General features: G+C 40.3%; 1 protein-coding gene across 1 annotated transcript; it reads left to right on the top strand.

Annotated features, from left to right (window-relative positions):
• Positions 1–1,346: 1,346 nt before the first annotated feature.
• Positions 1,347–10,859, top strand: PPDPFL (pancreatic progenitor cell differentiation and proliferation factor like). The gene is made up of 4 exons (XM_065397637.1): positions 1,347–1,401; positions 2,865–2,957; positions 3,047–3,149; positions 10,823–10,859. The coding sequence occupies exons 1-4, from the start codon at positions 1,347–1,349 to the stop codon at positions 10,857–10,859; spliced, it is 288 nt and encodes a 95-aa protein (XP_065253709.1).
• The last annotated feature ends 285 nt before the right edge of the window (positions 10,860–11,144 follow it).

Here is an 11,144-nt window from a genome sequence, read left to right as displayed (position 1 = left end):
GTGAGAGCTGCTGGCAACTCCCTTCTGCAAATCCTCTCCCCGTTGACTGCTTAAAACAGAGGTCTTTGAATAGCACTTTTGGGCCACTAATCTTTTCCCCCACCATGCAACCCCAATAAATGGACTGAATATTAGGGAAAAGTGCGGGCGTGGGGCGGGCGTGGGGACGAGCTAGAAGCCTCTCTATAGGGCGTGAGATCATCAGCAGTGGAGTGATTGTGCGGCAAGGCTCTCCTCTTCCAAATAGGGAGGGGGGAAAGGAAGGAATCTTGCACAGGTTCCCCTGTCTCCACCCTCCCTACGTGCCGGGAACCACCTGCTGTAAGAGGTGTGTGCGCCCCCCAAAACCCTGGCCAACCCCATTCCTTACAGCACTTCCACAGCTGCAAGGACGCGGGGGGGGGGGAATGGGCTGTCCCTCAACAACCCTCTCTCTTTATAGCGCCGAGCCCTCTGCACCCCGCGATCACACAGGCCGGGGCAGTGCAGGTCCCCTGTGCTCTTCGCGGGACGTTCCCAGCCAGGGCAGCACGCGCTCCGCCCCCGCTCGTCAGCTAGACAGCACGTGCGCACGTCCCCCCCCTTCCCACCGCCGGGATTTCACTCCGCCCGCCTGGCCCGGGCCGGGGTTGTGTGAGGTCACCATGTCGGGGGAGGCGCCCCGCGGCTAGGGTTTCAGTCGCGCGCCAGGGCTCCTCTATATACAGACGCCACCGCCTCGGGCTTCCCGACTACTCAGCGGGCGCTTGCTGCTGAGGAGTGCTCGCGTGTGCATGCAGAGCCCCGTCCCGTTTGCTGGCTGGGCGGGGGCGCTGCAGAGGGGGAGGCCTTTCGGGGAGCGTGGGCCATCCAGGTAAAGGGAGCAGGATTTCTTCTTCTGCAGGGGTAGCGGGGAGTGTGGGTAGGGGCTTAGGGTTGCTTTGCACAGGCCGCCAGGATAGCTGCTGGGGCGTTAAGTTGGGTTACCCAGTGGGTGCTGTTGGTGCTCATTAGAAGTCTGTTGTATTGCAAATTGGGGGAAGACCTGCAAGTGCTTCCTGACCTTATACGTTTAAGGTTTCTTTGGGACATATTTTCCCCTTTCCTCACGCTGGTGTAAGTACAGTAAATCGGAAGTTATTTAATTAAAATCTGCTGAGTTCCATCAACATCAAAACTTAGCCCAAAGATCAGAAGGGCCCCAATAAAGATGTTGCACAAGGTTGTGCTGTACCTTGGTGTGAAGGACACTTTACACTAGAGCTCATTATTGCCAACCTATTTCTTTCTTTTGTTGTTGTTGTTGCTCTCCTGCAGATTGTTCTGTGCCAGTCTGCTTGACTTTTGCCCCAGTCAGTGCCTTTGCTATGGCATCTGTGCCTTCAGCTGGCTGCCTCCTGGCCAAGAATCAGTACTACAGAGGTAAGGTGTTTTTTTAAAACAAACAAACAAAAAAATCTTTAAACAAAACCTGGTGCATGTTTTCTATTTCGTGGCAATTTCTTCTTGTTTATGAAGGAGAGAGTTACATGGCTAAACAGTCTCCATCTCTTTGGATAGGAAACATCTCAAAACTGACGCTGATTATGAAAAAGTTTCAACACCTGGTTGTACAGTGTTTAAGTCACTTCTGAGGGATTTTGAGGTTTGAGGACTGTTCTGTTTATTTTGTTCTTTATTGTCTATGGAGGGGGGCTAATCTTAATTTTTAGGGGGCTTGTGTATTTCTGTGACTTAATCTCCTACTTCTCCTTCCACATATGAAGAGGAAAGACTTTTTCCTCTCATGAGGAGTGTGTAACTTGCAGTTGACATTAATAAACATCAAAAGGAAGGATGTGTAACCCACTGGTGAGTTTGTTGCAAGTCCCTCTCTTTGCCGACCCATAGTGGATATGAGTTCTTGCATTAGCCAACTGTAGAACTTTACTTCTTTAGCTAAAGCTGTAGCAACTCTTGCTTTGAAATCTGGAAGTCCCTGGTGGGTCATTACATAAAATCTTATGGCTAATGCAGAGGACTAGGAATCAAGTGATTTGGCTTTTGTCTCTGGTCCAGACTTCCTGTGTCACTTAATGTCTCTGTGCCTTTGTTTCCTCATCTGTAAAATGGGGAAATGCTACTTGCCTGCTTCTCCCAAGTAGTTGTGAGCCTAAATGTTCTGATGCTTTGAGATTTGTGGATGACACACTATAATGTAAAGCATTATTGGTATTAATTTTGTTAGGAAAGCATAGGGAGAAAAAAGGTTCTAGTATAATGTGTCCTATTTCTTATGTGCAGTATTGTTGTAGCTCTGTTGGTCCTGGGATATTAGAGAGACCACGTGGGTGAGGTAATATCTTTTATTGGACCAACTTCTGTTGGTGAGAGCGAAGCTTTTGAGCTTACACAGAGCTCTTCTTCAGGTCTTTGGAAGCTTGTCTCCCTCATCAACAGCAGTTGGTCCAATAAAAGATATTACCTCACCCACCTTTTCTCTCCTATTAGTTATATCAAAGGTCAGTATTCTAGAACTGAATCTCTTGTATTAATAGCAATATATATGCCTGATCCTAAAATACATCTTGTGGACTTAACTTTCATTTGGCTTCAGTGAAAGTTACACCAGCAGATTACATCTCAGCATGCCTCTTCTGGTGAGGAATAAGCAGTAGCAGTAGGTGAACTCATAAAATAGTTATCCTGCCTTCATGCAATGTCCCTAGCAAAAAAGGGATATAAAAATACTGGAAAATTAAGTTTACTGAAAAAAAGATATTATCTCTAGCTATACAGTGTCTTCTATGAGGTATCGGGGGTCTGTAAAGTCTTGAAAAAAATCTTTAGTGTGGAATTAATGTATGTTCTGTAATTGAGACCATTGCTTTGTTTTCTACACTCAGCTCGATTGAATTCTGAATCCAGTGTTTCATCAGGTAGTTCATCCTTCTGTTCTGATCCCGTGAACTTCTCAGACCAGGATAAAGCCCATCATGGTATTGCCCTTTTCTTTCAAACATATGTTTTTCCCATTTTGGGCACTTTGATTAAATGCCAATCACTGCTATTATGTTCCCTTTTGTAGGGTTACCTGAATTATTTGATAAATGCTGGTGGATAAAAAACTTTTTCCATTCTGAACCATCTACTTCTCCAAACGTGAATGGAAAAACATTATCGACCAGCAGGTAAGTCTTGCTTCTTGAATGATGGAGATAATTTACTTGTTTTATTTTTCTTCTTTACTTTTACTGATTGGAATACCCCTCTCTTTCCCCTGCCCTCCACACCAACTTTAGGGATACAATATCTTGATGTTGATTTAAGTGAAATGTAGTGGAAATGCAAGGTCACAGCTGAATGCCTGTGGAAATTTCCACTCGTTTCTTGTTAGTGAAGTTAGTCAAGTCCTACAAAAGTTTACAGTAAGCAGAGAATAGTGACCTTAACTTTTCTGATTGCTTGAAGTGATAAAGCAATATTTTGTTTGTTGGCATGTTTCTAAGATAATGCTTGGCTACCTGGCAAGGGTTAGAAAAATTACTGATATAGCATCTTAGCTAGAGGCCATAGAGAACAGTACAATACATACAAATGTGAAAATCTATTCAGTTCAGTAAAATTAGTACAAATTTTAAAAATACAAAAGATAAAAACTTAAGGTCAGCCATTCCCCTGGATCAGTTACACTTTTAAATCACAACCTCTAAAACAGTATAAGCTTGGGTACCTAGATATACATTTCCTCTTCACCCTAACTTCGTTGACTTAAATACATATTTCATAATTTTGTTTACACTGGATATTATAATCCTGTTAATAACTTGTTCTTATCTGTTTACAGTGTTGCAAGTTGACTTTACCTGCAGTGATGTTACATATATAGATTCATTTCTCTAAAGCTCAGGGTCTTTCAGATGGCTGCATTCAGCTGTGTGAAGAAAATATACTGCTTGAAACTTCACTTCCACGAGAGAAAGTAGAATTTCAAAAAGATTTGTCAGTAGCTTAAATGGTTTTGCTTAGGCAGGCATAGTTTCTACCTACGCTGTCCGCTACTGAGTTGTTAACGTTTGATAAATCTATTTTTAATATATTTAAATGAAAATTAAATGGATTTAATATCCTAATGACTAGCCCCTATCACTGGAAGAAATGACAGTAAAAAGTAAGATCAGCATAAAGTGGCCAGTGATTATCTAGGTTTTATTTCTGCAAGTTGAAAAGCTTCTGTGGACTGTCAGTGTCAAAATTTTTCAAGGGTGCTGTGACTTAAAACAGAAAAGTTTGTGTTTGAAATGTCTATTCAGTAAGTAGTATTTTTCCATAAGTTTAAGTTTTACTATATCAACTACGCTGACATCAAATGGATATAAATTAGTTTCAGATTAACAGATTCCTGTTATATAATGGATCTGGCACATCTTTCCCAAGTGCCAGGTATAGCAGTTACATACTGTTAAGAAGGAAGTTTACAAACAAGTTAATAGCTTTAATACCTTTAATTGTGGAAAATTCTATTAAACAACAATCATTAGCTCTGTCCCCTTGTTATGGCTGAATATGGATTCTGACCTTAAATACAGGTGTATACTTCTCATTCACATGCATGCACCTAAGTATTTGAGGACAGAAAATGAGGACTTGGTAAATAGTCTAACTTTCATGGATTTTGACCTTTTGATGTGCAACCATACTTCACTTTTTTTATACTATTGGTTAAAGAGCCTCTTGTTATGTATTAAGTGCTCTCTATAAACTAACCTTATTGGATGTGAACTCTTTGACAGTTCTGTTATTAACAATTATCCCTGTCCATTAAATATATTTTTACACTAATCATGGTTTCCCTTCTTAAAGGATCCCAAGCTGCTTAAATTAATTATTAATATAATCGCTTCACTCAGTGATGAATTGCAGCCCTCTCTGGTATGAAGTATGGTAGTTTAACAGTGCACAGTTATACAACAGCAGTTATGTTTTGTGAGGCGGATGAGTGAAATTGCTTAGGTGGAGGGGGTATTGCAAATATTTGGCTTGAGCATTTCATATCCATAAGTTTCAGGACTATTACATCATAAAGTTGCATAGAGAATCAGGTCTGTTCAGGTCACTTACTGAATTTATCTGGTACATTTTTAAGCACTTCAGGTATTAAGTAACAATGTATCTTTTTAAAGTAAACATGTAAACTTTATCATGACATACAGATAGTGCTATAGATGTCCATGGCACTTGAAAAAATAATGAAGTAGTCCCTGCCCCAGAAAGTTTATAATGTAGCTTGAGACAGTATACACAGGGTAGGTGAGAACAAGGATGAAGACAACTGTTAGAAGAAATAGTGTGCTGGAACTCATTACATGAAATATAAAAAAGCAATTTATCTATTTGTTTGTTTAAAATGATTGCATCTTTTGATCTTAGAATTATTTTAAATGTATGTTATAACTACTCTATTTTTATACTAAAATTTTATATTAATAAAGTTTAATTATTATGAGGTCTGAAATGTTTCTTCTCTAATACAAAATGGTAGTCACTGTTGCATGTGAATTTGTGGCAAAATCTACAAAATGATCATGAACAGAAATTAATGAAGTCATCTTTCAAAGTAATTTTTGAAACAATCATAACAGGAATGTGAGAGGAAAGGAGGAGTTTAAATTAGGAAAGAGAAACCAGGAGGAAAAAATTGCTTTAATGCCTTAGTGAAAACATAGTAAAAGAATATGGACTTGTAACTACAAATTTTGAAGATGATGATCTCCTAATTTGTCTTTTTCTTTTCGCTAAATGTGTGCAGGAGTTGGAAGAGGAAGTTTGCCTACAATGGCATGTGGCCCATCTGTGACTGCTAGTAGCAAATATCCCCAATGCCCAGAGATGGGCACTAGATGGGGAGGGCTCTGAGTTGTTACAGTGAATTCTTTCCCAGGTATCTGGCTGGTGGATCTTGCAGAGATGCTCAGGGCTAACTGGTCATCCTATGTGGGGGCAGGAAAGAATTTTTCCCCAGTTCAGATGAGCAGAGACCCTACAGGGGGAGAGGGGGTTCACCTTCCTCTGCATCATGGGTCACTTGCTCAACATAAGAACAGTCATACTGGGTCAGACCAATGATTCGTCTAGCCCAGTATCCTGTCTTCCAACAGTGGCCAATGCCAAGTGCTTCAGAGGGAATGCACAGAACAGTGCAATTATTAAGTGATCCATCCCTTATTGTCCAGTCCCAGCTTAGGGCATGGGGTTGCATCCCTGATGGACCTGTCCTCCATGAATTTTTTTTTTTTAACCCAGCTATAGTTTTGGCCTTCACAACATCCCTGGCAACAAGTTCCACAAGTTGACTGCGTTGTGTGAAGAAGCCCTTCCTTTTGTTTCTTTAAACTAAAGCCTATTGATTTCATTGGGTGACCCCTGGTGCTTGAGCTAGGTGAAGGAGTAAAAAACACTTCCTTATTCAATTACTCCACATCATTCATGATTTTGTTAGACCCCTATCCTATTCCCCCATGCCCCGAATCATCTCTTTTTCCAAGCTGAAAAGTCTCAATTGTCTTAATCTCGTCTCATATGGAAGCTGTTCCATACCCTTAATCATTTTTGTTGGCCTTCTCTGTACCTTTTCCATTTCTAATTTTTTTTTGAGATGGGGAGACCAGAACTGCACACAGTATTCCAGGTGTTGGTGTACCATGGATTTATAGAGTGGTATTATATTTTCTGTCTTATTATCTATCCCTTAATGGTTCCTAGCACTATTAGCTTTTTTGACTGGTGCTGCACATGGGGTGGATGCTTTAAGAGAACTGTCCACAATGACTCCAAGATCTTTCTTGAGTGGTAACAGCTAATTTAGATCCCATCATTTTGTATGTATAGCGAGGATTATATTTTCCAAGGTGCATTAGTGTGTATTTATCAACATTGAATTTCATCTGCCATTTTGTTGCCCAGTCACCCAGTTTTGTGAGATCCCTTTATAACTCTTCGCAGTAGGGTGACCAGACAGCAAGTGTGAAAAATCGGGACAGGGTGGGGGGTAATAGGAGCCTATATAAGAAAGATCCCAAAATTGGGACTGTCCCTATACAATCGAGACATCTGGTCACCCTACTTCGTAGTCTGCTTTGGACTTAATTACCTTCAGTAATTTTGTATCGTCTGCAAACTTTGCCACCTCACTGTTTATTCCTTTTTCCAAATTTACGAATATATTGAACAGCACTGGTCCAAGTACAAATACCTGGGGGACACTGCTTTTTACTTCTCTCTTTTCTGAAAACTGACCATTTATTCCTACCCGTTGTTTCCTGTCTTTTAAGCAGTTACTGATCCATGAGAGGACCTTCCCTCTTATCCCATGACTGCTTTGCTTAAGAGCTTTTAGTGGGGGACCTTGTCAAAGCTTTAAGTCCAAGTACAATATTGCTGGTTTAAACTAGAGTAAATGGTGAATTCTCTGTAATTTGAGGACTTACCCACTCCTGGCAGAGTACTGAAGTGAGGTTCTGTGGCCTGCAAAGTACAGGAGGTCAGACTACATGATTATGATGCTGTCTTCTGGCCTTAAAATCTGAGTCTAAAGCTGCTTTATGCCACTGGTAAAGTTTCCTACCCTAAGATGAGCCCACGGGGGACAGCTACTTCAGCTTTAGGCCCACTTTATGATGCAATGCAGTGCAGCCCAGGATCGAATCCAGTGTATCTAACTGATGATAATTTGAAGTAAATTGTGTACTTTCCCCAAGTATTGATAGAACACATAACTTGATCAAATCTACAAAAACACATTTATTGCCACCCACCTAGCAATAGTTAACAAATAGCAGAGAAATTCAATAGGAAATACAACTTAAGTCAGCATATTGCTACTAAGTTAGATCTTATTCTGAGGACAGGCAGTTTGGCAACTGAAATGAAGGACTCGATTTTGCTCCAGCATTCCAGTACCAATGGTATATAATAATTCCTTCCAAAAGCAATAGCCAAAGCATAGCTGGTTTCCTTGTAAGGTCCCCTTTTGGCACTGATACTTACAAACAGATGCTGCTACCACAAAAGTCAGTGGAAAAGTACCATTCACTTCAACAGGAGAAGGACCTATTAGTGCATTTTAGCTATGGTAGCTTTGAGCAGCTAAATTCATAACCCTGATAAGGTTTCCCAGATCATGTATCAACTCCATGCCATTCTCAGCATTCACCAGGTTAATATTAGGTTACATGACTGACTCCTACATAATATAAGGGCCTTGCTGCTCGTCTACATTTGAGGGTTTTTTCCCCATCAAAACAAGGGTTGAGGTGCTGTGCCTATTAGACCTGAAAATCTGCAGAGATATGAATATGTTTTTGTGTGTGAAATATATTACTGTGATAATTATAATGGCTGAGTCTTAGCAATTCTACATTATTCTTGGATAAGTAGTGAATACGTTGTTTTAATGCATTTAACTTTAGAAGTGTTAACTCCAGTACTACAGATTGTCGAACATTGTGTAATAATATTGACAGTCACCAGATAGCCCTAAAAAAGTTCTAATTAACAGAATGTATAGACCGTTAGAACGTGGAAGAAACATTGTACTGCTAACAGCATTTTGCCCACAAGATCTAAATGCCTGTTAAACAGAAATTGTAAGAGTATTTGTAATAGCATAATTACATATTGTGTATAAGAAATGAGTTTAAAGGGGGGTGGGGATCTACTGCCATGATATAATTTTGAGTTTCCTACTTTGTACAGTTCTCTGCAGAAGAGAGTGTTAAATAAAAAGGATTCTAAAATACTTTTTATGAAAATGCAATAGCAAACTGCAAAGGGAGCTAGTGTAAGGTGTTAGAAATAAGCGTATCCTTTTCTGCACATGTGCAGTCATAAAGACTCTGTCACAAATAACATTTTACATCAGGACTTATTTGTAGCTTTCCCAGAAGCCCATGCCACCTATGTCTTCTGGTTAAGGTATAGAGCCTCAGTATTCATCAGTATGGATTCTGCATTGTTTCATGAGTTACTGTGTCAGTAAACTGCTGAGACTGCACTAACCCCAAAAGAAAAGGAACTATAAAAACTAGCTATTTTTGTGGCTCCTTGACACTAAACAAAGAAAGGCTTCAACAAATCTGAAGGATAGATTAGCTTTAGGCTGTTGTAACTTACGCAGCAGACACTTACGTGGCATCTTACTTTAGTTTTCACTAACACTGACAGTTTTATATGCGTGGTGGTTTTTTGGAGGATCAACAGTTATTACACTACTGTTCCCATGTATGGATTAGTTTTGTACAAGTTACATGAACATATTGCTTATGTCTCCCTCACACCCTTGATGCAAAGCTTTAACAAAATCTTTCTGAATAATGAATTTGCATGACAAAAAGGTGAACATGAGAAAGCAAGTATCATTTTCTACCCTCCGCAGAAAAAATTTCACACCCTCACTATTGATGTTGATTTTATTGGTCTTTCATACTTCTTTCAATAACATGGAAAACTCTACTGGATTTTACTAGAACAATATTTTTAATTAGTAACTTATTTTTCTGTTGTGATGACACTACAAAATTGTGATGTTATAAAATAGAAAAGATCCTGCCTTAATTTATGATTTCCCTCTTGTTTCTTTATGACCTTTATAAAAGGGCATCAGGACATAGCTAATTGGGTATCTTTCTGGGGAAGCAAGATGTGTCTAGCAGTCTCATAGCTCTGCAAATGAAAACCTGGTTCACAGATCTTCAGTTATTTGCACCAGGATTAACATTGTTTGGAAAATGTTTCTTAGATTGTGTTTGGCAGCTGGCCACTGAAAATTCTGACCATGTAATGCCGAGTGCCCTGCCTTGCCTTTGAATGTTAGGAGCGCTCTGTCAGATATCCAATTTCATGTGCTCTGTCATACTGCCATTTTAGACTGCTCCTGCAGTAGCAGATCTGAAATATGCCGTTCAATAATCACAGGAAGATACGTCGGTGCAATAGGAGGAGGAAGTTATTAGCAACAGGGGAGGGAATCCGGTCAGAATATTGGGAAAGGTGGAGGAACAAACTTTTTTATACACCCTTTGTCTCTGACAGATACTGGGGAAAATAGATTTGCTCTCCCCCTATTCTGAGCCTATGGGTCAGATTCTGATCCCAACTACTGTACACGAGTGTAAATCCAGAGTAACTCAAATGGCTTGGACAGAATTACTCCATTTCTACACTTGTATAACTGAGATCAGAATCTCCCCCACCAGCTATGCCTGGGCTGGTAGTGTCAGGTGAGAGGGGATATTCTTTGTCTGCTACTGTGCAGCATGAGCTGTAGACTCCACAAGGACAGCCTGAAGATTTATAGCCTGTGTGGTAGCAAAAGGAGTGGGTTAGGGCATCCCAGATAGATGTGCAGGAGTTGGAAATATTTTGAGTGGTTACTAAAATTTCCTCTGCTTGTCCTTTGCAGCAACTGAAATCACTAGCACATTGGACTGTATCTGATCCATTTTGCACTATGTTGCATGTGGATGATGATCTTTGAACAGTAGTCAAGAGATTAATCAAGAACCTGTGACACAAATAAGAGATTTTAGAGCCTGATCTAATGGGAGTCTATATTGATTTTCAATGGGAGTTGTGTTATCCCACTGATGATTTTCTGACAACAGCAACAACTGTACAGTTAATTGTTGAATGCAAAGATGACAGTGAGGATGCTGTGCTTGAGTATGGCATTTATTCTTTAATATATTTTTAAAGCATGTAGGTGTTCTATACAAATCAGTGCTATACTAACCCTTTTTGCTACTATGGGCTGAAACTAAGAACCAGTTTTTCCAGAGTCCGATCTCTATATTTAATTGCAATTTAGATCACTTGGACAGCTGAATGACAAATCACATGTGTGACAGAACCCGCCCTGGGAGCTGCCATCTGATGTGCCAAGACTACTTCTGCCCCTGCTTTCCCTGCCAGCTCAGGACCCAGCACCCTGTCTTACTGAGCCAGACACGCCCGTCTGTTCCAACAAAGACCCAGGGTCTGAATTACTTGCCCCAAAGCTGCAGGCTTGACTGAAAGCAGCTTACAGAAGTGTTTCTGTCTTTAACACTCAAATGCCCAACTTCCAATGGGGTCTAAACCCAAATAAATCCGTTTTACCCTGTATAAAGCTTATACAAGGTAAACTCATA

The sequence above is a fragment of the Emys orbicularis genome, chromosome 2, assembly GCF_028017835.1.
Source record: "Emys orbicularis isolate rEmyOrb1 chromosome 2, rEmyOrb1.hap1, whole genome shotgun sequence".
In the NCBI taxonomy this organism is placed as follows: domain Eukaryota; kingdom Metazoa; phylum Chordata; order Testudines; family Emydidae; genus Emys; species Emys orbicularis.
Note: the sequence above shows the minus strand (reverse complement) of the source record. Positions and strands in the feature narration are given on the sequence as shown.